Source organism: Camelus ferus, chromosome 18 (genome assembly GCF_009834535.1).
Source record: "Camelus ferus isolate YT-003-E chromosome 18, BCGSAC_Cfer_1.0, whole genome shotgun sequence".
Lineage (NCBI taxonomy): Eukaryota > Metazoa > Chordata > Mammalia > Artiodactyla > Camelidae > Camelus > Camelus ferus.
In genome coordinates, this window is record NC_045713.1 from 18,480,236 (window position 1) to 18,505,589 (window position 25,354).

The 25,354-nt window shown below is 50.6% G+C and overlaps 3 protein-coding genes across 4 annotated transcripts in view; 1 reads left to right on the forward strand and 2 right to left on the reverse strand.

Moving 5' to 3' along the window:
* Positions 1 to 9,106, reverse strand: part of RNF40 (ring finger protein 40) — a 29,592-nt gene extending 20,486 nt beyond the window's left edge. For both annotated transcript variants that reach the window (XM_032460437.1, XM_006181499.3), the window contains exons 1-19: positions 8,958 to 9,106; positions 8,646 to 8,849; positions 8,059 to 8,226; positions 7,782 to 7,923; positions 6,934 to 7,140; positions 6,262 to 6,383; positions 5,988 to 6,134; positions 5,816 to 5,890; positions 4,915 to 5,034; positions 4,641 to 4,820; positions 4,310 to 4,445; positions 3,337 to 3,458; positions 2,822 to 3,249; positions 2,617 to 2,734; positions 2,345 to 2,494; positions 1,956 to 2,168; positions 1,751 to 1,876; positions 480 to 620; positions 295 to 396 (exon numbers count right to left, since the gene is read on the reverse strand). In XM_032460437.1, coding sequence (XP_032316328.1) covers positions 295 to 396; positions 480 to 620; positions 1,751 to 1,876; positions 1,956 to 2,168; positions 2,345 to 2,494; positions 2,617 to 2,734; positions 2,822 to 3,249; positions 3,337 to 3,458; positions 4,310 to 4,445; positions 4,641 to 4,820; positions 4,915 to 5,034; positions 5,816 to 5,890; positions 5,988 to 6,134; positions 6,262 to 6,383; positions 6,934 to 7,140; positions 7,782 to 7,923; positions 8,059 to 8,226; positions 8,646 to 8,777 — 2,829 coding nt within the window. In that variant the 5' untranslated portion in view covers positions 8,778 to 8,849; positions 8,958 to 9,106. The remainder of the gene's footprint in view (positions 1 to 294; positions 397 to 479; positions 621 to 1,750; positions 1,877 to 1,955; positions 2,169 to 2,344; positions 2,495 to 2,616; positions 2,735 to 2,821; positions 3,250 to 3,336; positions 3,459 to 4,309; positions 4,446 to 4,640; positions 4,821 to 4,914; positions 5,035 to 5,815; positions 5,891 to 5,987; positions 6,135 to 6,261; positions 6,384 to 6,933; positions 7,141 to 7,781; positions 7,924 to 8,058; positions 8,227 to 8,645; positions 8,850 to 8,957) is intronic.
* A 136-nt stretch (positions 9,107 to 9,242) lies between these two features.
* Positions 9,243 to 15,303, forward strand: CCDC189 (coiled-coil domain containing 189). Its single transcript, XM_006181503.3, has 9 exons — positions 9,243 to 9,741; positions 10,071 to 10,102; positions 10,693 to 10,758; positions 10,936 to 11,105; positions 11,646 to 11,716; positions 11,916 to 12,032; positions 12,128 to 12,197; positions 12,282 to 12,371; positions 12,964 to 15,303. Exons 1-9 carry the CDS (start codon positions 9,526 to 9,528, stop codon positions 13,140 to 13,142), a joined length of 1,011 nt encoding a protein of 336 aa, XP_006181565.1. The 5' UTR covers positions 9,243 to 9,525; the 3' UTR covers positions 13,143 to 15,303.
* Positions 13,260 to 23,942, reverse strand: PHKG2 (phosphorylase kinase catalytic subunit gamma 2). Its single transcript, XM_006181502.3, has 10 exons — positions 23,842 to 23,942; positions 23,397 to 23,509; positions 17,886 to 18,061; positions 17,561 to 17,615; positions 16,517 to 16,582; positions 16,269 to 16,432; positions 14,365 to 14,455; positions 14,120 to 14,273; positions 13,922 to 14,047; positions 13,260 to 13,825 (listed from the first exon to the last, which is right to left on the reverse strand). The coding sequence occupies exons 2-10, from the start codon at positions 23,489 to 23,491 to the stop codon at positions 13,532 to 13,534; spliced, it is 1,221 nt and encodes a 406-aa protein (XP_006181564.1). The 5' UTR covers positions 23,492 to 23,509; positions 23,842 to 23,942; the 3' UTR covers positions 13,260 to 13,531.
* Positions 23,943 to 25,354: the final 1,412 nt, after the last annotated feature.

Here is a 25,354-nt window from a genome sequence, read left to right on the forward strand (position 1 = left end):
ACTGCTTATCACTCAGATGAGAGAATTACTTGGCTCCTTCTCCAACAGACTGTCAGTTTCAAGAGATCTGAAACCAGGTCTAGCTCCCAGTGCTCCCACACCTAGGCAGGCACTTTGCCTGGCACACAATATGCATACCCTATTTCATCAGTTGTCTTGATTCTCTAAGATGGGTTCTGCCCACTTTTTGCTATCCTACCTTACTTCCAAGGTCCCCAGCCTACCCACTGCAGCTCTCACCAAATTCCTAAGATTCCTAGGTCAATGGAGCACAACCCAGCCCCACAGCCCCACCTTGTACTCCTTGATCTCCTCCTGGAGAATTTCATCAGCATCTGCATAAACCTCCACCTTCCTCTGCTTCTCCAGCTTGCGCCGCAGCCGTGAGATGTCCTCCTAGGGCAGGAGAGGGGCTAGGCTGAGTGAAAGGGTCCTCGATCTGAACCGCCTGCCTCCTCCATCTCTAGACATTCACCCACCTGAGCCCTCTTGAGGTTGAAGCTCTCTTTCTCACGAGCAGCCCGGCTCTCTGCCAGGCAAGGCTGGATCTCTCGAAGCCGAGTCTGCACATGCTCCAGCTGCACCTTCAGGTCCTCGGCCAGCTGGGCCGCTTCCACAGCCTAGGTGGGTGGAATAGGGAGGGCCACCATTTGCCTGAGCCTGGGGAGTCAGGCATGTGGAGCCACGGTCCAAAGACACTTGCGTCAAATGTCCAGTGATTCCTGCTCTCGGAATCAACTCCAATATCTTCAGTGGAACTGGTCCTGCCTCCTGACCTCTCAACCCTCACCTCCTCCTATTCTGTCTCATTCCTCACCTCCTCCTATTCTCTCTCATTCCTCACCTGCATAATGTTCCCCTGAAGAGCTCAGGGCTCTTCTCTCTGCTCCCATCAACTCCCCCAAGACACATACTTTTTTCCTGCAACTCCCCCAGGACTCTGCTCAAATGTCATCACCTCTTGTGAGAGGCTCTATTTTTCTTTCACACACCTCAGTTTCCTTCCTAAGACTTGCTGTGATCTATAATCATGTCTTTTTATCTATAGGATTATTGGCTTGCTATCTGCCCCTTAAAACTGGGAGTTCCCACTTCCAGCAGGACTGTCTCGCTCCCATGGTCTCCCTAACACTCAAGGACGTCCTGGTATATAACAAGGGCATGACTAATGCTGCTTAAATGAATGAATTAAATGGAGAAAAAAGTTCAGTAGGGGGAAGAAGATGAAAATCGGTATTAATCTTAAGCCTTTACCCTGAGCTGGAAGACTGACATCATAAAGATGGCAACACAGGTCATTCCTGACTCTGCTCCCCCCTCAAAAGAACAACTACCATGAGCTAAACGTTTCTTAGGCTTAATACAACTACGTGGCAGGGACCACCATCCCATTTTACAGGTAATCAATGTAGTGGTCAGGACGTGGGTTGTGGAGCCAAGGAAGCCCAGGCCCAAATCGAGTTCTACTTTCTTCAACAAATCAGCTACCTCTCTGAGACTCAGTTTCCTCACTTGTGAAAGGTGAACAGTAACAAAAACTACTGTGAGGTTATTGAGACTGAAGTGTGACCAAGCACAGTAAGTCCTCCACATAGGGTCCGGAACAGAGTTAAGTGTCTGAGATGTGAGCTGAGAGGAAGCAGATTTGGGATTAAGCCCAGGTCACCTCCTTCAAGTTCTCTAAGCAGAGTCAGAAAGTGAGGCTGTGAGCCAGCATCCCAGTTTGCTGTCCCCTCAAGTCTGGCCTCACCTTCCTCTTGTTGAGCTCCAGGGCCTGGCTGCGCAGCGTCAGCTCCTTCTCCACACCCCCGAGGCTACCCTGCAAGGCCCGCTCTTTTTCCTCCAGCTTCTGCACAGTTAGCAGCTGGGCATCCACCTGAGGACAGGAGTGGGGACTCAGTGCTGGGGAGCCCCAACCTCTCTGGCTGCACCCTAGACGCCCAGGACAGTCATACCTGGGACTTGAGGCCAAGAACCTGCTCGCCCAGCTCATCCTTCTCCTCCCGCAATAGCTTATGAATCTGGTTGGCCTTGATCCGCTCTGACATCAGCTTAAAGTTGGCATCATCCTTCTCCCGCAACTGCTGTAGGAGCCGCCCGTTCTGTTCCTGCATGTCCTCAAAAGCCTGGCCTGTCACATCCATCTCTGACAGCAGAGCCTCCTCCTCCTGCAGCAAGTGCGCAGGGACAAGATAGAATGTGGCAGATGGACAGGATGACCATGGGGAAAACACAGGAAAACACAGCTAAGCAAAGAACCAGAGTGGACAGAGGCCATCTGCTAGAACAGGAGGTTTAGGGAATCCCAAACTTCAGAAGAAAGGGGACCAAAAGAGGGTCACACCTGCTTAGTGGCACCCAACTTGCGCTGCAGGTGTTCTATCTGTTCCTCTGCCTGCCGAATGCGCCGCAGGGCATCCTCATCCGCAATCTTCTTGCTCTCCCTCCGATCCCTCTCCTCCAATTCCCGGATTCGGCTCCGTAACTCATCAACCTATAATCACCCAAAGGAGGGAGCCCTCAACACTGCTTCCTGCTGACCTAGGGCTCTATACTCTAGTTAGAACCCCCTGAGGCAGCCTCTCTGCATGTCCCACAGGCCCTACCTGCCCTCACCTCAGCCTTGGCCTTGCGTTCAGCTGCCATGAGCTGCACCTTATCCCGCTGCTCCTTGGGTGCTGACTTATACATGTCCAGCAACAGCTTCATCTCCTTCTGACTTTCCTGGGCCTTCCTAGGGGAGACATAGGAGGAAGGTTTTGGTGAGCAGGGTTGGAGGCCACTCGGCAGGGCTGGGAAAGAGAAAGGAACAGGGCCTCACTTGAGCTCTGCTCGGAGACCTTTGAGGAGCTCTGATTCCTTCCTCTTGGCCTCCTCCACCTTGGCCTTCTCCCGATCAGCCCTTGACAGAGCTGAGGCTACTGATGGGGGTCCCAGGCCAGGCCCTTCCCGCTCCCGAAGCTCCCGCTTGGGCCTGGCCTCAGGTTCTCGGCCCCGAGAGGAGGGGCCCTGGGCCCCAGGGGTTAGGGCCTGGGCATCTTCCTCCGAGGGGACCAGGTCTTCCTTCTTTGCTGAGGAGGTAGTAACAGTGGTGCCAAGCACTGAAGCCGTCTCCTTTCTGGCATCAGGAGCACCAACAGGGCCTGGCCCACCCTCTTCTTTCCCTGGGGCTGGGGCACTGAGGCTGGAGTCCTCTGGGTGGCCCAGGCTGGGAATGGAGTGGGTAGAGCCACTGGCCTGGGCCCGGAGCTGCAAAGCAGAGAGAGAACAGGACTGAGGCGAGATGCTGCTCCCTGGGGTCGAGCCGTGGCTTTTCCCAGGCAGCACCCTCCTCACCTTGCCAATCTCAGCTTGTACTTCCCGTAGCTTCCGCTTGTATCGCTGGGCATCCCCCTTTAGCTGGTGGTTGTGGTTTTGGAGGCTGCTAATCAGATGGCGCATCTCCCGGTTGATGGGCCCTAGAGGAGGATGGGGAACGGAGGTTGGACTGGCCCCTGGGTTAGGGGCCCAACCCTTCAGTGGGGGAAGAGGCAGGATCAGAGACATCACTCTCATCATAAAGGAGAGGAACACTGAAGCCTTATATATGGAGTATGATCTCATCAGAGTAAATAACTGAAGGAAATTCACCTAAAAGTAACTTGATACAGCCAACGTGTGTTATCTCTGCTAAAACAAATTTTGTGAAATATTTCCAAATTTCCCTCAAAGGAACACGTAACTAACTGTACATGCACAGAAGGAGGTTAGTCCACTTCTTCTGGCCTTTTGAATAAATATCTTCTTAGTCACATTTCCCTGGCCTCCCCATTCAAAACTGCAACCCCTTCCTTCAAATACTTCCTATCTTCCCTCCCTGCTTTATTTTCCTTAGTATGTTTGTCATTACCTGACACACATGTTCTATTTTTCCCTCCTTTGTTGCCTGTCTTCCCCCACTGTCACAATGCTCCAGAATAGCAGAGATTCTGTGTTTTGTTCACTTGTATAATCCCAAAACCTAGAACTGAGCCTGGCTCATAGGCAGTGTTCAATAAATCTTTGTAAAACAAACAAATATCTCAGAGAGGCACCATGAGACCAGAGAACCATGGATGTGGCTGACAGCTCATGTTCTCCATCTGCCACCTCAGCCGGCTGTAACCCTCACTGTCTCTGAGCCAGGTGCTGTGGTCCCTGTTTTCCATAGGGAGAAGAGACTCTGTGAAAGGAAGGGACTTAACCTCTTGCATCTGGACAGGCATTTGGCCACACCAGGGCCCAGCAATCCCAGATAAGGCCCCACCTCAACCCTGTCCTCACCACATACCCGCCTGCTCGTTGGCCGCCAGGTTCTGTTCAAACTCGATGCGCAGCATCTCGTACTCCTTGCGTACCTGGGCCAGCGTGTCCTCCAGCTGGATAACCTCTGTGCGCAGCTTCTTCTGCAGCCCCAGTTCGTCGCTCTGTGGGATGAGGCAATAAGGACCCACAAACCCCTTAGCTGCAGCAAGCTCCCCCAACTTTAGGCCTCAGTGGCTTAGGAAGACTTTATTCCCAAGGCAGGCACAGAGGGCCTCCAATACCCTTGACCCAGGAACAACTGGACCCTAAGGGTCTGGCCCTTACCTCTGGCCCCCACCCCTGTTCCAAGGCCATACCTCCATGTGTTCAATGTGTCTCAGGTGGGAATTCTTAGTGGCTAACAGCAGCCCCCGGGCCTCGTCCAGCTGGGTCTTTACTTGCAGAGACTCATTGTAGAGCAGTGAGAACTGGGCCTGCAGCATTCGGTACTCCCCTGTCTCCCGTACAACCTCCTCAGGAAGGCTCCGCAGGGCCACCTAGGGGCAGAGATGCCAAAGGTGATCAGCAAGAGCATTCAGAGCTCAACTCTATCTTGTGGGCCCAGGCCCTCTCAGCTCCACGCAAGCTTACCTTGAGGCGCTCATTGGTCCGCACAGCGCCTTGAAGTTCAGCCTGTAGCTTCTCCAGCTCTGCCATGCGGCTATTGGCCAATTCCTGGTTTTCCTCCAACTCTGCATTCAGCATCTCAAACTGTGGAGTGGGAAGGGCCATGGGAGGCAGGCCAGGCCAAGGAGTATGCTTCCCTCCATTCCACCATATGCCCCACCCAAACTCCCCTATGTAGAACAGTGATGTATTCTGAAACCCCAAGGACAAGCCAGGCCCAGGCACTTCCCTAGGGGCGCCTGGGCAAGTGGGAGAAAACTCAATACTGCATGGGCAGTGCTGGGAACCAACGCTTAGAACTGACGGGGTCAGGGAAGCCTTCCTGGAAGAACCGGAAGAGCAAACAGAGTAAAGGGAAACCAGGCACAGTGACCCCCACAGCACCAAGAAAATGTGCAACGACCAAGAGGTGAGAGAACAAAAGCAGGAACAGGAACAAGACAGTGACTGTGAGGTCCCTTCTCAACTACACAGGTGGGAATACCAATTGATCCAACATACCCTGACATCTCTTTTCTAGAGGTACTTTTTGGTTTTTTTTGTTTTTTGGCACTTCCAGCCAACTGATATACTATTTTATCTAGTTCTTGTCAGTTCCCCAACTAGAACCTAAGCTTCAGGAAGAGTTTGACTTTTGACTATCTTATCCCCAGTATGTCTGCTTCTTGGCACAGTATCCAGTGCTAAGTGTTCAGCAAATACTTACTGGATATACGAAGGAAAGAATTAAACAAAGAGCAGGGTGAGTGACAGGGAAGGGCCTCAGAGACCACAGCTGGATGTCTGTCCTTAATTCTGAGGGAAACTGCAATGATGAGTTAGAGAAAAGGTTGTAGGAGGGACTGGGAAGAAAGCCGCTGCTCACCTTCTGCATGCTGAGTGTTATCTGGCCCCCCTGGAAGCCAGAGGAGCTCCCAGACACATAATAGCCAGAGTTGAGCTGTGGAGAGAAGAGACAGACACATGGGTGTGGAAGGGAGAAGCGAGGGCCCCAAGTACCCTGCTCTGGCTCCATCTGACCCAACATCTGAGCCCACCTGCTCCAAGGCCTCTGCCAGGTGCTTATTGAGCTTTTGCTCACGCTTGCGCAACTTCTCAATGTCCCATTGGAGGTCCTCTACCGTTGTCTCCATCTCCAGCACTTTGGTCTCTGCAGATGTCACTTTATCCTGTAGCTCAGAGTACTGAGGACAATGTAGGAGACAGATGCTTAGACGAGGGACTTGGCTCCCTGAGATCCTTGGGTGCCCACCTAATCCAAACCCTGCCCCGGTTCTTTCTAATCCCACCCTGCAAAAGCCCAATTCTCACCTCCAGGGAGATGCGGTGGTGCTTCTCCTGTAGCTGGGTGGCCAAGTCCTGTAGGCGCCGGTTCTCACGGCCCAGCTCCCGGGTGCGTGCCCGAACTGCCTCACCAGGGGGCTCACTGTCCCCTGGGAAGGCAGGGCTTAGGTAAGAGCCAAGTCCAGGGCAATGGGGCAAAGTACTAACTCATTCTGGAGTCTGCTATGTGCCCAGTGTGATCCAGCTGTCTTTTCTCATGACAAAGCCAGGAGTCTTTATCCCCACTGTACAAAGGAGGAAACAGCTCAGAGAGGAGAGCCATTTGCCCAGAATGCCCAGGAAGGACTGACAGCACTAAGGCTAGGAGAAGTATGTCTGCCTACAAAGCTGGGGCACTTATTGCTATGCCTTGTGGATCAGCAACATCCACCAAGATTTGCACGAAGTGTTCCCAAGAGGTCTCCAACCACATGGGGGAGGCACCCTAAACATCAACAACCCCTCCCATCTGTCTCTCTAGACTTCAGCTTCAGGAATCAAAGCGAGAGCTCCCATCTACAACCTAACCCTTCCCCTGAGAACATGGCTGAGTTATTCCTTGGGGAATTGTGGCTGCCTTTGGGCCAGGGGGACTGAGGAAGTACCATAAAGATGCCAATGGGGACGGACACCTCTGGGGTAGGTGCACAAAGCACTAACCTCGGCTGTATACTCGCTGACAGAGTTCCTCCACCTGGCGCTGTAGGCGATCTGAGGCCTCGACGACACGGGACACAGCTGCCTTGGAGAACTCCATTCGGCCCTGCAGCTGCAGCTCCACCTCCTCACTACTGCTGGCGCCTAGTGCCACCACAAACGCCAAAGCTGGCTCGCTGAGAGGGGGCCGCAGCTGTATAGGCAGGGGCTCTGGGAGGGATGGACAGACCCTCATGAAAATAACAGCCACAGTTACCACCACTTTGCACCAAGTTCCAGACCCAGCCCTTCAGCTCTCTATGGCTTACCGAATCAACACAACCAATGTCTGTCCTACAGTGTTACCCCATCTTAAAAGTGAAGCAACTGAGGTTCAGGGAGGCAAAGTAATCTTCCCAAGGCCAGAGAGCTCCCAATTCACTTCCTCAGGGAAGCCTTCTCTGCCTTACTAATCCTGCTCAGTCTACTGCACACAAATTCCCATTCAGGGGTCCCTATACTTTATTCTCATTAGTTTGTAATCACTTCCTCCCTAACAGCAGGAGCATTATTTCTCTTTTATTATCTGTCTCCTCCAAATCTACAATAGTGGCAAGTGCATAGTCAACATTTAACACTGTGAACTAAGAGTGTCAAAACACAAACTGCACTCAGGTTCTAAAGCCTATGTTCTTACCCACTGCACTTTGCTGCCCAGATATGAATCCGTGTGTGTGTGTGCGCGTGTGTGTATGTTTGCATGCACAATCGCGTGCAGCTGGGCAGCCTAATGTCAAAGTCCCCTCCTCCCCAGCACTTCCATTTTCCCAGAACTTAATTAAGCTTCCCAGATCCTAGGCCTCTAGCCCTACCCCTCAGCTCCGATGTCCCTGGCTCTGTAAGAGGGGTCTCATCACGTGTCGGCCCCTCCTGGGTCCCAGGCATCTCTGTCCCTGAAGACAGCTCCCCTTGGCTCTCATGGTGTCGGAGAAGGGCTTCCACAGTTTCATCCAGCTGAAGGGAAAAAGCACCAAAAATATTATGAATTCCTCTGGTGCTTTTCCAGCATGATACTCCTTTCCTAGCAGAGGCATCTGAGGCTAGGCAGCTGAATCAAGGCCAGGTCTTGGAAAGTAGAGGGGCATCCACCTGGGCCCAGTAGCGATTGACAATGAGGAGTGTGGCATCATCTGTGGCCTGCCGCTTCTCCAGCTTCTCAATTCTTTCTCGGAGTTCATCCTCACAAGCCTGTCTCTGTTCCAACCGCTCTGCTAGTTTTTTGTTCTTGAACTGCAGAACCTTCAGGTCCATCTCCTCCTACCAAGGAAACAGACGGACTGAGGAGAGGGTCAAGCAGGGCCCAAGAAACCAATCACAGAGACAGAGGAAAGTAAATGGAAAGGATAGGAGAGGAGTATCCCCAGGCTAACTGCTAACAGCATTTAAAGAGGCTCCCACTCCCACAGAGAAACCATCTTGGCTGTAAGAAGGGTCACATTCTGTTTCTGCTTCTTTCTTACTCTGAAGTCTTTGACAAGTTACACACTCTCTGGGGACCTGTTTTCTTATCTGCAAAGGGAAGGCAGACATCATGTCTTCGGTTTCCTTCAAGAGTGTTCTGTAAGGGGGATCTTGCTAAATTTGGGGAACTGGCAGTAAGGCTCTGGACGATGTGGATAGAGAACAGAGATGGGAGTTCTGGCAAGTTGTGAGGGCTGGGGCAGGAGCCCACGAACCGTGGAAGAAATGCCCCCAAGACGAATGGGCTCTATAAGCGTGGTTGTGGTCTTCTCCTCGCGGCTCAGCTTCTTCTCTGGGGGCCCGGAGCCCCCATCACCGGCAGCGCGTTTGTTGCCGGGCCCAGACATGGCCGCGGCAGCGAGGAGCGGCGCAGGGTCTCCCGAGGGACGTCAGGCAGGAGTAGGGGGCACTTCCGTCACCTGCAGAAGACAGAGAGCAAAGATGTGGAAGCAGCCAGAGTTCCTCGGCCCCAAGCCTCCCCTGCACAGACCTGCTGGACCCCGCCCTGCCGACCGCGGGCCCCTCACCGGCAGCAGGTTCAACCTAACGCCGCCATCTTGGACTTCACCGGACGTCACTAGCCTCCTCAGCACAGAGCGCAAGCGCCAGAGACAGTGCCGGATGTGGCGAAGTCTTCTCCATTTCCTGTTTCTATTGGTCGCCCTTTGTCCCGCCTCTCGGGTTCCGTTTGGTTTCTTTCTGAACAACTCCTCTTACTCTCGGTGATTGGCCAGCGGACAGTTCCCATGGTAACCGACAACACACTTCCACTCCCGAGTCCTAAAGACAGCGCCTGCCTCGGATTAGCAAATTCGAAGAAACCACGGGGGCGGGGCTCGCATCTTATTACGCATGCGCATTCTCTTCTCACTGAGTGGAAAGCGCCTTACGCTTTCTCCCCTCCTCCAAGAGCCCCCTTAGCAACGGTCACCGTTGAGACGGAGGGAGACGCCTCCAGCGGATTGGCTACACCCGACCTCTGCAGCGTAGATTGGCTGAAGCGTCGACAGAGGGCCAGGCCTTGGCAGTCGCTGTCCGAGAAGCGGCTGTCCCAGAACCGAGGCAGGGCCGAACCTGCGGTGACCTGCGGCACAGATGAGCGACAAGATGATCCGCCAGAAGTCCATCCAACTCCAGGGGCTGAAAATGCAGTCGGAGATTGAACAGCACTCCGAACTGCGGCGAGAACCCGAGAAAGACCTCTGCTCATTGGATGACGCGGCCATGCGGATGCGAACGAGTGTGCGGACCGAGTTGGGGACCGTGGCCTCGGTGGACGCAGATGAAGATCCTGCAGCAAACTTGTTCCCGGTGAGGACGACAGAGTGGTCCGCTCGTGAATGTTTATGACAGGGCTCCCCAGCAGGGCGCCACCCATCGTTATGTTTACTAACGTTCAAGACGCTTCCTGGGCTGCCTTGGTGAAGATGCAGGGGTGTGTTACCTCGCTTGTTAGTATGCTCATTAATAGTACTTAGGGACCGCTGAAGCCTAGCCTGCCGACATTGCTTGTACGTAGTCTTTAAGATGAGATGGCAAGTTAGTGCATTCTTAGGCCCGTCAGAGATTCGCGACGGGCCAAGAGTTAGGGACCAGAAACAACACAGCTGTGCCTTGCCAAATCCTATTTCTCTCTGCAGCCGCCGCTGCCCCACCCCCGGATCTGCATATGGTGAGTGTAAAGAGCTTTGGCGGGAAGTTAACCTCCACACTTGTATTTTCTTTTAGTGCTTCCCCAGCAAACCTATCAAACAGTGAGAACATCCCCATTTTACAAATGAGGAGACTGAGGCCCAGAGATGCAATTACCCAAGATGACCATAAGCCAGGTCTCCTGCTGCCCCAGTCCAAAGAAAGAGTGTGAGAAAGATGGAGCCAAAGATTGAGGATGTAAATGTGTTATTACAGCCTCTGTGGTGCGTTGTATAAGTGGGGACACTGAGGCTCACAGGGGGGAATTTGCCCAAGGTCATAGAACAAGGGAGTGGCAGAGACAAGAACTCACATTTCCTAACCCCAGGCTTTATAAATGAAGAAGAGCATAAGGGATCGTTGAGGCCATACCCCTTATTTACAGATGGAGAAAATGAGGCCCAGAGAGGGAAGTGATTTGCCTAAGGCTACACAGTAAGTTAGTGGAAGGGCCAAACCTCTAAGTCAGGTCTTTTGGTTCCTAGTCCTATGCTCTGGCCATCATAGCTCAGTTACAAGACTAATGCATAATGGCCACCAACACCTTTTTCCCCTCTTTTCCTATGACAGGAAGTACCTGAACATCCATTCCATGCACAGGCTGGAGAAGACAGCCAACGTTGAGGAGATGAGGGAGTATGGGGGAGTATGGGGACGCAGGGAGGGGAAAAAGAGCTAGCTCTTGGGGAAGGCTGAGAGGGGTGGGCTGGGAAGGCACGAGGAATGCCTGGCTCCAAAGCAAGTTGTGCACTAGTGTGGGGTGGTGAAGGGAAGCTTATGTTGTCACTCATTCCTTCCTCTCTCTCTTCCAAGGGTGCTGGCCGAGCTGTTGGGGCTGACCTGTCCTGAGCAGAGCCTGCGGGATGCTATCACACTGGACCTCTTCTCCCATGTACTCATCTTCTGCCGCCAGCAGGGCTTCTCACTGGAGCAGACATCAACAGCTTGTGCCCTGCTCCAAGATCTTCACAAGGCCTGTATCGGTAAGAGGAGGAGGCTACCCGAGGGTTTGAGTCCAGGGGAGAGGAGGAGGCTGGCACAAGTGACCAGGGGAAGTAAAAGTATGATTACCACTTGAAATCTTTGTTCTGTTACTACTAGCAATACTATCATGCACAAGTTATTTCACCTTTCAAATGCTCTATTTCCTTATCTATAACAAGAGGACATAGTGCTGTCATCAAACTGTTCTGAGAAATACTACATGTAATATATGTAAATATATGCACAGTGCTCAATAGCTCCTGCTTTGTTCCTGGAACTGATTGCCTACAGGATATTTAACAAGAGCTAAAATTATGTATTAATTGGTTTATTACATGTCACTTCCACTAGAATATAAGCTTCTTCAGGGCAGGACCTTGTCTTGTTCAGTGCCTAGAACATTGCCTCATGGGTACTCTGTATTTGTTACCTACATCTGTCTACATCTAAAGCTCATGCTCAGTAAGAAGCTGTTGAGTGAATAAAATGAACGATTATCAGAGAGGGGACTCACTGTCACATCTTACTTTCCCTCACAGCAACCCCCTTGGGCAACGTGGAGGAATGTTACCGCTACTTCACCAGTGTTCTTTTTTGCCATGGAGTCAGGGTCAGTTCTCCTGGAATAGGATCTTCACTCTTCCCCAGATAAGGTCTAGCCCAGTCTCCTGCCCTCTCTCACACTCATCACCCTCATCTCCTCTGAAGGCTACAGTGGGCTCTTCCCGCTCCTGGATTGCTGGGCACTTGGAGAAAAACTGAGGGCTTCAGGTGGTGGTCAGTCCTCTAATTCCCAGTCATCCCCACAGCGACCCCCCTTCAGTATCAACCTTTTTAAGGAGGAACAGCTGCTGGCCCTGGCGGATTATGTGGTCAACACCTACTTCCGCCACTTCAAGCTCTACAAATATGTCTTCACACCGCAGGTACTGAGCCATGGGCTGCAAGAGGCCACCCCTCATCTCCCCCTTCAACTCAGTGCAGATGTCCTCTCAGATGCCCTCTTCCTCCCTCTTCCCAGGTGCGGCTGGACCTATCTTTGACCTACATGGGGCTACAGCCACCCAAGCTCTGGCCAGAGGATGAGACAGGTTAGGAAGAATGGTGGGGCTAGGGCTGGACTACACTGGGACTGGGGCCAGGGCTGAAGCCATCTTCTTGCTTGTGGCTTGCAGAGAAAGAAGAGGGTGAAGAGGTGGAGAAGCAGGCAGTCACCCCACAGAAGGAGGAACCTGAAACGGTGGTCCAGCCAGAGCAAGAGCCAAGTGAGGACCTGGAGGGGTTAGGGTCCCCTGTGACTTTGGGCAGGTTTAAAATGAAGGGTTTAGATCACATCAGGGCTGCAGACCTTTTGTTTTGGTCATGGTGTCCTTTCTCCAAATGATTTCTGATGCAGAAGTCCAAGATGGCAAACGGATAAAAGCCCAACTGCTGGGGGTGAAACAGGAGCTCCAGAAAAGGATTATAAAATCAATGACTAGCCAGCACGTTTGGCAATACTGTGTGCCAGGCAGGCCCTGTGTTAAGCATTTAAAATCTCTTAACCCATTTAATCTTCTCAACCCTCGCTGCTAGGTGCTATCACTATCCACATCTTTTATAGGAGGAAGCTGAGGCCTGGGAAGGTGAAATCATCTGCTTAAGGTCACCCACCTACTAAGTAGCAACCCAGAGTCCAGCCTAGTCACTCTGTCCATCTCTCTCTCACACAAGGGCTGGCTGACATTTCCTGAAGCAACACGGCCACCCGTGTGGCCCCCGGGGGCACCCTGGTGGTTGTGTTTGCCCCACTGGGGGCAATCCCTCAGCCCCAGACAGCATCTCTCCTGACCCGCCCCCTCTTCCCTGCCCCTGCAGGCCAGGTCTCCGTCCTCCGAGCCTACATCAAGACCCAGATGAACAAGGAGCTGCAGCAGCTCCAACAACTGATAGAGGAGAAGCTCAGGGCCAGTGAGGAAAAGCTCAGCAGCAAGCTGACCGCACTCGAGCGGCCCCTCCAGCTCCCTCCAGGCAAAGGCAAGAACAAGACCAAGTGACCCCCAGCGTTTTCCCCAATAAAGGCCTGGGCCATAGCAGCACCCCCTACCCCCCAACTCCGGAGCACCTTCTGGGCTTCCCTGCTGAAGCAAGACACCAGATACAGGGCACTAGCCTTCCCTGGTGTGCAGCAGATTTTATTGTGGACGTGGCACAGGCAGCACCGACAAGGCCAGGTGTGGCACTCCGGGTGGCTCTCTCCCACCTCAGCTCTGATCTCAAAGCCCTGGCCAGCCGGGGACGGTGTACAGGGTTGGTCTCTCTGATATTGTGATCCGGGCTGGGCCTAGCCAGGCATGGAGGCCCAAGGTCAGAGCCCAGAGCGGCTGGAATGATAAAAATCCTCCTCCTGGAGGGTTCTGCTTTGGGATTCCTCAGGGCTGAAGTGCTAGCCCAGCACCAGCATGGTCTCGTCCTCAGCAATAGTAGCTGAGTCCCCCTCCTCTTCAGGGCCCATCATGGGCAAAGGCCCAGGGGGCCGGTGCTGGAAGAGGGCTGCCCGGTTCTGCTGCTCGCCCTTCTTCACCCAGTGTCCATAGAGCCGGAAGGCACAGCTGTCGATGAGGCGGCGCACTGGCCGCAGCGCATAAGGGTCCCTCAACAGTGCACTCTTGGTCAGCGGCCGTACTCGGTGCATGCTTAAGGCCACTCGTCCAGCAGCCAGCACTGTCCACACTGCCACCTGGGAAGGGGAGTCGTGTGAGCACTACTGCAGCACCCACCACGAAGAATTGTGGGACAGGGGAGCAGGTCCAGACCCTGACACTCTCAGGCTTACCCGGAACCGCTGGCGGGGGGTGAGGTTCCACGGTTGGCTGCCTTGACAGCGCTCAAAGAATGGGTGCTGGAGGGCTTGCTCCGCAGTCAGGCGCTTCTCAGGATCTACCTGCAGCAGCCTTGAGATCTAGGGGAAACCCCAGAGCATGAAGGGCGGCTCTGGGGCCTCCCTCCTAGCCCCCTCACAGCCCCAGCTCACCAGGTCTTTCACAGTGTCGGAACGGTCATCCCACTCAGGTGAACTGAACTGGTACTGGCCCTCCGTGATCATGCGTAACATCAGGATCTGGCGTCGGTGCCAAAATGGTGGTGAGCCAGCCAGGAGTGTGAACAAGATCACCCCACAGGCCCAGCTGGGAAAGAGATCAGGGTCAGAAGGACTAGGTGATGGGCAAATGTGTTGAAGGACATTACACAAAGGGGATGGGGGGACCGGAAACTCACAGATCGACCTCCTTGCTGTAGCCTGGGTGGGTTTCATCCATGGAGCACTTAAGGATCTCTGGTGCCAGATACCCTGGGGTCCCACACAACTCTGGGGAGAGAGGGCTGAGATTGATGGAATGTCACCAATCCCCTTGACGGGCCCTTAACACCAGACCTCTGCTGGAGCCTCAACACCACCAGGGCCACAAGTGTTCCCATTCTGCTCCTGCCTGCCCTCTGCCAAGTCTCAGTATTAGATCCTAGCCCTGCTGAACAATTCAAGTACCCACCAAGGCTGGTGGCCTTCCTGGGAAAACCTGATTTTTGGATTCACTACAAGGTCCTATCCAACTGTATCATTTGGCTCCTCCAACCCTCTAGCCAAGCCCAACCTACTCCTCATGTAACTTATTACCACATTTTTACACACATACATGGAAAACAAACCTTAAATCTTTTCAGCATTCCTTTCTGCCTGAATCTATTTCTCCTCCTATCATCTCTACTGTGGTTAGTGGAACCACCATTCAGCCAAGGGAAATGAGTAGGAAAGGAGCTATTTTACCAAGTCCTTTGTTTAAAACCCTTCCCTGGCTTCCCATCATGGCCTCAGGATCAAATCTAGACTCCTGGAACACAGAGCCCTTCATGACTTGATCTAAATCTATATATTTAGTTTCTTATATCTCTTCAGGCACCAATTCTTCCATCCCAGCAACTTCTAAACTGTGATCCATGGCACACTTCCAGATCTTAATAGGCATGAATTGAAAATAACTTTCTTGGGAAATTCATTCCTACACCAAATATTTACTGAATGCCTACCATGTGCCAAGCACCATACTAGACACAGTGGTAAATCTAATGTGCCCTTACCAAGTCACCATCTACCAGAAAAAGCAAACAAATAACAGAGTAAGACATGTGTCACAAAGAGAGGAGAAATAAGAACAAAAAGCAGAATCTAACCTGACCTGGAGCTTTAAAGTAAAACGTGAATTACCAAAGCCAAGGGAGAGGGTGGAGTGGGCAGGGGCAAAGATGGTGTAGAATGGGGCAGTGTCTGTGGAAGCCAAAAGGGAAATAAAGCACAGGATCTGTAAGATGTGAAAGTCCAGAGATGAAGAGCGTGAGCTCTGGAGTCAGACTGCCCAAGTTCAAATCCCAGCTGCATGACCCTGGGCAAGTCACCTCACCTCATTAAGCTCATTTATAAAACAGAGACACAAATACTATCTACTTCAAAGAGCTGTTGAGAAACATGCTGTGTAGAGACTCAGGGTGGTGCCTACTGCACAGAAGGGCCCAGTAAATGTTAGCTATTACTAAGTCAGTACGGAGCCATTGAAGGAGAGAAAGCATATTACAGGCTTTGAGGAGTCCCACAGCTGAACTTTGTTTAGTTTTCTTCTGGCACTAGAAATGTCTGTCACAACAAATATGTTAACACTGGGTGAACCTGAGACCCAGGGCACCAGGTAAACAGCGCTATCTGGCCACATAAGGCTCCCCATAGCACCTAGGCAGCACACTGGTCCTGTCTCCACCAGACCCCAAAGGGGAAGCTAAGCCCTGCTATCCTCTGGACCCTCTTTTCTGTCCTATGACAGGCCCAGCCTCCCAAGGCCTAGGTCCCGAGCCCTCTTTCTGTAGGTCCCTACAGTGTTCCTTCTTGGCTTCCCCGGCACAGCCCCTTGCCTGCTGTGTGCCACCATCTGCTCACTTGTCTGTCTCCATCCTCCCCAGGTCAGGTAGCCCACTCTGACTTGCACACAAGGTTTTGCACCCGGAGGGTTACCTGTCAAGTGCTCACTGACTCTCCTTTCCTTGGTACTTGGAATTCGGTTCTCAGACCCAGCCAACCAGCGCCAGGGATGGGTTTCCTTCCCTCCCAAGCCTCTTAGGGCACTGGGTCCCCTCACCTCGAAGCTTCTCGCCAGGTTCCAAGTGGCAGGAGAACCCAAAATCTGAAACTCGGATCTGCATATTGTCATCTAGGAGAATATTCTCGGGCTTCAGGTCTCGGTGCACAATGTGGTTGGCGTGGAGAAAGCTCACTGCTTCCAGCAGAGACCTCATGATGGACCTGGGGGAGGCACAGTCTCCTCTGCCTCTCCCTGCCCCACCCCACTCCCTGCTCACCCCCCAGGGCTGCAGGCTCAGGCATTACCTGGTTTCCTTCTCTGAGAGGGCCACCTTCTCTGTGAGGTAGTCAAACAGCTCTCCCTTCCGCATCCTAAGGGACAGAAGGGAGATGGGTACACCTCACAGTGGCAGCTGAGAAAACAAGCCAGAGTTCACAGAAAATACCACGGAGCAGACCAGTAAAGAGAGAGCCCTCTGTAGACAAACAAAAGGGTCTCAAGACAGTGCACTCCAAGAGTGGACTAGATGTCAGGGGCAGTTTGGCCCAATGGGTTGTAGGTTGAAATACCTGCATTGTGCAAAGAGGGGGCTATTTTAGCAAGAATAAGTGCCTTGTGATAAACATTTACAGGAAGTCCTTATCTGAGAATTACTACCCTCAAAAAAGGTGTTTTGAAGTGAATCTACTTAGACCACGGACCAAAATTTCACAGTTAACAGTAGCAAGGAAGTTGAATACAGCTTTATTTTGAATTTTGCTTATTTTATCTTGTCTTTGAAAACTGAGGTTATAATTGCAACTCTGTCAATCCTTGAAATAAAGAACACATCAGGTTCTGCCAAATTGTGTGATGGTGTAACAGACACTTCCTCCCTCCCTTCTGCCTTTCACAGAGGGTTATTTCTGTATAAAGACTGTACATTTCTCCTACTGGCCTCTCTTAAACATTTATCCAAACCATTGTCTTTTGAAGTACCCTTGCAACTGGTCTGCATTACAGAAAAAGAGCTGATGGGCAGAGACAGACTCCAGTGGAGTCTGGTAAACAACGGGAGGCTGGTGAGTGAGAGTCTGTTGATACGTGGTCAGCTCATGGATGAACACTCTCCTCTTAAAACAGGGTCTCATGAAGACCCTTTGTATTTAGCTGGTCACTAGGACTCTTGAAGAACTTGCCTCAATCAGGGCGCCTAGAGAGAGGGGCCAGAGCCACGGGCTGGCAGGCCGGCCTGAGCTGGAGCAGAGGAAGGTGTGAGCAGGGCGGTCTTCAGCCCACTGTGCTGTAAGGCTGGGGCCATGCGTGGAGGTGAGGAGATAGCTTCTTGATTGGGGCAGGGAGATACTCACAGGTCAAACACCAGGAACATGAAGCTGGAAGACTCGTAGGAATCGATGAGAGTGACTGGGGAAAGAGGTAGAAAGGCAGAGAGACAGAGATGGAAAGGAGCAGATGCATATTGAAGGGCCTTTTCCACCCTGAGGCAGCAGTGGGTTGTTACTGGGAAGGAAGGAGAACCAAAGGAGGCCATAGGCGTCCAAAGGCTGCTTTGAGGTGCAGCGGAGCCAGGAGGAAGGGAGCAGAGGCGTGGAGGCAGCGCTGGGGAAGTGGGCTGTGGGCAGGGCCAGCAGGAGGTGGGTGTTGGCTAACAGGAGTGGGGGAATGCAGCCTCACTGATGTGGGGGTGGCCGGCGACCTGGCGAAGGATGTGTGTCTCTCGCCGCGTGGCTTCTCGCACCTCCTCCAGCTGCTCAGGACTCAGCCGCTCAGCTGTCACCTCCATGATCTTCACTGCAAACTCTTGGCCAGTAGCTCGATGAACGCAACGGCGGACCACAGAGCTCACTCCTCTGCCAGAGTCAAACAATGCACGAGTCAGGGCCTCCTGCTCTCACATCTCCACGCAGAGTGGAACTTCAGCAGCCTCAGATTCACTGTGCCAGACTCTGAAGACCCAGCTGGACAACAAGGCGACCCCCCAAGCAGCTCACCCCAGCCTACCTGAGCTTCAGAGTAGCCTCAGCAAGCAACCTGGGCACCTAGCAAGTGCAACACAAAACTCACAGGGCAGGCAGGCAGGGGTCCTGGGTTCGAATCCAGCCTCTGCCATTCCCTCCATGGGTAAGCCTCCCCATGGAGGAAGCCTCATGGCTCCACTGAGCCCCAGAACCTGCCTCTTGCCCTGGGACCCCACAAGGAGAAAGTAGGAAGAAATGACCTAAGGCTCTCTCCAGATTTTACCCACACTTCCTTGATTACCCCATCCAAATCCCAAAGTTCCCCTATAATACCTCAAGTGAAGGTATTATACCTCAAATATTGGGCCATTGACCAGAAGACCAAAGTTGAGTGGTAGATCTTGGTTTAGGCCCCAAATTTGCCAGTAATTAACCTACAAGTGACCCACTGACATAAGGTCTCTGGGCTTCTACCTCATCAGCTCTGAAATGTGGCCAATAAAATCTTGAAGGGATGTTGAAAGGTGTTAATAAGGTAGACACAGGAAAGCCCATTTGGTGTTGTAAAGACAAAGTCCTAGGTAGGAATTTCCTTGCTTGGGCTCTGTCACCAACTCCACATGACCCTACAAGTCCCTCAGGTTAAGGTGCAAATCTCTCCAGGATCTGACCTCACACCACATTCTGCATGCTGGTTCCCTGGCAGCCCTTCACATAACCTCAGTGCTGTGCTCCCATGGCCTCCATGCCTCTATGTAACTCCTTTGCTGGGAATGCCTGTCACCCATGTCTCTGGGTCCATCAATGGATGCAAACTATTGACTCTCCAGCTAAACACAGCCCAGAGATGTGTTCTGTTTCAGTCAGTGCATTCTTCTTTACAAATCTGAATTCACATATCTTAGCTGGGACAAGAACACTTCCAGTTGCCACAACACTCACTACCTGTCTTACTCTTGGCCATTTCACAGTTTTAATTTCCTGCCCAACTACTAAGGGCATCTCAGTCTGAGGCCCAAGGTCTAATTATTACTCATCTTTTAATGAACCTCTGAGAATCTGTTGAAAGCTGGAGAACTCTGCCACATACACACAACAGTTGTACAATTTCAGGGGGCTCAAAGACCCTCTGAAGCCAACCAGCCAAGAATCCCTGCTTTAAGCCCCAGAGTATATGCTACCTCTACAATTCTATTTATTCTCCAGGAGGAAGGGGCCACTCGCTTCTCTGGTATCCTATAGCACTCTACCTGTAAGAGCACTCCCTCTTGGGTTTTTTTGGGGGGTGTGGGTGAGGGGAAGGTAATTAGGTTTATTTATTCATTTAGTTTTTTTTTAATGGAAGTACTGGGGCTTGAACCCAAGACCTTGTGCATGCTAAGCGCACGCTCTACCACTGAGCTGTACCCTCCCCGCAAGGAGCACTCCCTCTTAATTAAGCCTTCCTACCCTGTATCATGACTATCTACATGGGAATCCCAGGTCTTCCGGTTCAAAGTCCAAATTCTTCCTACTGATAACACCCTCCTACCTTATTCTCCGCACACTCCTTAAATGTTAAAACTTCCCCAGGATCCCACCCCTGGCCCTGTTCTCAGGCTATATACACTCTCCTTCAGTAATCTTATCCACCTCTAAAACTTCAACATTCATGCCCAGATCTCTCTCTTAAGTGTCGGGCCAACATGTCTTACTGAATGAATCGCTTTCTGAGAGTCCTAGAGACATCTCACTTTCATCATGACCACTGAACACTTCATCATCCCCTCACACTAGTTCCTAAGTTTTTTAATCTCAATTAACAGCAATGCCATTCAATCAGACTCTTGAACTAGAAACCCTGGTACCATTCTTGGCTTCTCCCTCTCCTTCACAACCTACCACACCCAACCAGTCCAGTCCATTCTTTGCATCTTTCAAATCTGTCTCCTAGGACTCCACCCCCACAACCATGACAGCCTCCTAACTTATTTCCCTGATGCTAATTGCAACCACTGCAACCCATCTGCCACACTGCTTCAAGGATCAGCTTCTTAAAACAGCCCCAATGTCATTTGCTGCTTAAAAACTTCCAGGTTTAAATTCTCCACTAAGTTCTAAGTGCCCCTCATTCCTCAGCAGTACCCCTAGAGCAACTGTCCTCTTTCTAAATGATCCCTAATACTTTCAACTTTATAGCTACCTCAGGAATGCACTCAAAATTCTTGTTTTCTTTCCATATTGCTTCCCTATTACCTACAAAATAAAAATCAAATCCCAATTCCTTCATCTGTCATTCAAGGCCTTCATCAACTTCTCAGTCTCTTTTCACCTTATCTCTGGCTATAACCATGCTATTCAATGTTTGTTTCAGTGACTTATAACTTATCACCAACGTCCAGAATATGCCAAGCTCCTTTGAAGCTTCAGGCCTTTATATATGAAGAAACTGGTACTGTGGAAAAAGTAATTTAGTTCCCGTGTACAGGTAATTTATTGTGCAGGAAAAGGAAGAGGGAAAAGATAGAAGAGAGAGACAAGGGGTGATGTTACCATAGTAATCTTAGAATGAGATGAAAAGGTCCCTACCCTCTGATCTTCCTTCTTTAAACAGGTCCTTCTGTGCCCTTGGCAGTGGAACTACTGTTTTCCCCTAAGGGCTCTTCCTAGCCTCAGTGCATCCTCCCGCACCTGGTCCTGAAACCCTGCAGCATCTCAGGACTTGGATCTCAGCTCTCTTCTTTTCCAAGTACTCTCTCCCCTCTGTGACCTCCACCAGTCCCAGGGGCTTTAAATAACAACTATGTGAAAATGACTCCTGCTATACTGTCTCAAGCCTTGATTTTCCTCCAGAATTCCTGACTCCAAAGGCCTTTTTTTTTTTTTTAAATTGAACTATAGTCAGTTTACAATGTTGTATCAATTTCTGGTGTACAGCATAATAGTTCATTCATACATACACATACATATATTCATTTTCATATTCTTTTTCATTAGAGGTTACTACAAGATATTGAATATAGTTCCCTGTGCTATACAATATAAACTTGCTGTTTATCTATTATATCTATATATATATATATATAGATAGATAGATATATTAGTTAGTATCTGCAAATCTAGAACTCTCAATTTATCCCTTCCAACTCCCTTACCCTGCTGGTAACCATAAGTTTGTTTTTCATGTCTGTGAGTCTGTTTCTGTTTTGTAAATAAGCCCATTTGCCTTTTTTTCAGATTCCACATATAAGTGATATCATATGGTAATTTTTTTCTCTTTCTGGCTTACTTCACTTAGATGCAATCTCCAGGTTCACCCATGTTGCTGCAAATGGCATTATTTTATTACTTTTTAATGACTGAGTACTCCAGCAGCCTGTTTGACCTCTCCATGTGATATCTAAAAGGAGTCTGAACAAATCTCACGGTGACACCTCCACCAGAAATCCTAGTCTTAGCAGCATGTGTCACAGCAGACCCTGCCAACCTTCCAGAAGCATATTTTTCTTGTGTTTTCCTTCTAACTCACAGATGGCATCTCTTTAGTCTCCCTTGCTGGCTTGTCCTTTCCTAATCCTTAATGGTGACATCCCCCAGGGGCCGCGCCTAGGCTTCTTCACTTCTCGACATTTCTCTGGCCAGCTACTGTCTGTATGCTGATGCCTCCCAAATTTATAGCTCGAGCCCAGCTCTCTCCCTTGAGTTCCAGACACATGTGCCACTTGACAACTCCAGTTGGATTATTTCAAATTTAACATTTCCAAAATGGAACTCTTGACTTGATCACCCCTCCCCAAGTCCGATCCTCTTCAGTTGTCTTCATTTCAGTAAATGGTAGTCAAGCACTCACATCCAAACCTCAGAAGTTATTCTTGTTTTCCTTTCCCTCGTGGTCCATATCCAATCCTTCAGGAAACTGCATCAGGTCTCCCTTTAAACCATCACCTAAGTCTTTCTACTTCTCTCCAACTCTACTACTATCACCCTAGTCTAAACCATCACCATCTCTAGCCTGAATGAATCAATAGCTTCCTAGCTGGTCTCTGCTTCCATTTTTGCCCTTCTCCTATCCATTCTCTACATAAGAGCCAGAATGATCTTTTTAAAACGTAATAACATATCTGTACTGAGCACTTACTATGTGCCAGGAAGTGTTCTAAGAGTATCACATTAACTCCTTCCATCCTCACAGCAACCTACAAGGCAGGATCTATTTTTATTCCCCATTTACAATGGAGAAACTGAGGTACAGAAAGGTTAAGTTCCTAAGCCCCAAATTACAGAAATGTAAATCAGATCTTGTTACTAATCTGTTTGAAACCACCAGTGATACTAGAATAAAATTTAAATTCCTTATCATAGCCCAAGGCTCTACGTAATCCAACCTCTAGTTACCTCTCCAAGTTAAGTTTCTCCACCTTTTCCCACTCTTACCACATTTTAGCCACTAAGATCTATCTGTTGCTTGAATAGGCCCCTTCCTGTTTTGAGCCTTTGCACTTGCTGTTCCTTCTGCCCAGAATTTATCTTGCCTCGGCTCATAACCTGTTCATTCTCATCCTCCAAATCACAGCTCTATTAATTACTCTTGTTCCATGACCCTATTTATTTTCTCTCTAGCACTTACATTGAACTTAAAGTTGTTTTCATGTTTATTGTCTCTCTCTACCACTAGAATATAAACTCTGGGAGAAGAGGCCCCTTTGTAAGGTCTTACAAGGGGTCTTACATCTCCGGTGCCTAGCACAGTGCACCTACCGCGTTGCACGTGCTTAGGAAACCTTGATGAATAAGTGTATCTGCCACTGCCTCTGCAGGTGAGGCCCTCCTTCTGTTTGCTGCATGCTGAACTCCTACTTATCCTTCAAGACCCAAATATCATCCCTTCTGGGAAGCTGTGGTTTTCTGAGACTCCACAGCACTTTTTACACAGCCTGAATGTTTTGAATGTTTATGTGTCTCTTTCAGTCACTTCACTTGGAGTACCTCCAGGGCATAAACATCTCTTCTACTCTCTCCGTGTTTACCTTTGTGTCTGGCATACAGTAGATGCTTCAACTATGTTGAACACACAAATGAATGAATTTGTGAAAAAATGGAGGTTGACCCAGAATGAGTCTAGTCACCAAATGTTCCTCCACTCACCACTGACCTTCCCATTTAGAACTCTCCAGCCCTCTGAGGGAATTGTGTATCCTGGCTCGGACTTGACATCTCTCTACCTCCTTTCCCCTGTCCATGGCCTCACCTGCCAATGACGTCCTTAGGGTCGTACTTCTGGTAAAACTCCTTGGCCGCAGCCCAGTCGGGTAGCTCATCCTCTGGCCCGACGTCTAGCGTCATTCTGAAGGAGCTGGGGGCCTGTGTGGAGGAAATCGAGGGCAGTGAGGGCAGGGAGGTCCACAGGCTCTGAGAAGACGCACATCGCGGCTCGCGGAGGCGCAGCCCTTGCTGCTGGGGAGCCAGGATCCTGGGGAATGGGGACGGGGTGGGGGAAGGATCGGGGCAGGGGAGACCCCACGAAAGGGCCTTAGGGGTCGGGATCGGGTGGCAAGGCAGGGAAAGGGGGCGGGGGAGGGGAAGGGAAAGGGTGCGGAGGAAGAAGGGAAGGGGCACTCGGGCGGACAGCTGTTGCTGCGCAGGCGCACTTGGGCGGCCGCTGGGAGGGGGCGCGGAGTCTCGCGCTGGCTGACCTGCGGAGGCGGGGACAGAAGCCAGACTCGACGGGAGGCTTGCTCTGTTGTGGGGTTCGCTTCTAGTTCCTTACTTATCCCTAGGCGGTGCAGGCGGCGACCTCAGGGCTCGCCCCCATTTTGTCCCCCAATGGCCAGCGCCACCCAAAGACTCAGGTTCAAGAACCCTTCCGATTGGAAACTGGTAGTCCAATAGGAAGCCGAGATTCCTGAGGCTGGAGCCGGAGTTGGAGCTCGGAGCTACCTAGGGTTGCGTCGTTAGGGCGGGGCTTCAGGTACGGCCAATCAGAGCACGGAATCTGCTGGGGCCAGAAGACGGCGGAGCTTGTTAACCAGTGGGATTGGAGGCCTGAAAAGGGACCCGGAAGTTAGGTTTACCAGGAAGCTTGACTGCCGAGTTGCTGGGACGCGATACTCGCTGCGTCTCCGACTCTCGGACTTGCGCGTGGCCCCGCGGTCTCCCAGAATCTTTATCTGAACTCGGCTTTTAAAAGTATTGGCATCCTGGTCCAAAAGTCCTGCCTTGAGGGGCAGACTCCAGCCCTTAAAACATTCGGAGCACGCAGCTTGGAGCCGGACTTGGCCACTTGGTGCGATTTTGGACGAGCCACAGCCGGTCAGCCAGAAGAGGCTTTTTCGTCCGATGGCTGCTCCGAATTTTGAATACCTCCAGAGCCCAAGTGCTCACCATCTAGGGTTACACATTTTCCCGATCTTCCACCATCCCCTTCCAAAAGCCTTGAGGAGTGTCACATTCTGTTCTAGCCTATCAGGTTGTGCGATTCTGGCAGGAGCGACCTACTTCATAAATCTTCTCAGTGCACAGTTCAACCCTGGCATTCACTTACTCATTCAACAAATATTTGTTGAGCGTCTAAGCGTTACACCAACAGCAATGAAAAAAGAAAAAAGCCCTTACCCTTGTGGAGGCTATGTTCCAGCGAATGAGGCATAGAATGAATTCATTTAATCTAACAATTGTCTTAGAAATGTCACTTTGGAATCGCAACCATCCATATAAAAGGGGAAAAACGAATCCAGGTAACTTTTTAATGGAGTACTTTGACTTTATATCACCAATCTAAAGACAAAATAATTGCAAAGAAATCTTGAACTTTACTTAGAAGGCTTGTTTGGTAATACAATGGGATTAATTTGAAATTAAGCAAAGCAATAAACATATTGATGTAGTTCACAGCCAAGGTTCTTACTGTGAAAATACGAAATTTGGAATGGGAAAAGGAGAGGAAGAAACTTATGATTGATTGAAATTAGAGTTATGATTTTAAGAATAAATTTTAAACAGATGAAACTAGATATTTTCTAGCTTTAACCTCTGAAAGGGCCTAAAAGCAATAATATCCCAGTAGAATGAGCACAGCTAGTGTCTAGATACTGATTTCAAAGTAACGTCCTCAACAAGAGGAATCAGGAACCAGGGCTCCTTGAGAGAAATGGCCAATTCCCAGGCTGGAACAGATAAAGTACAAGATGAGCCTAGAATAATGTGTGC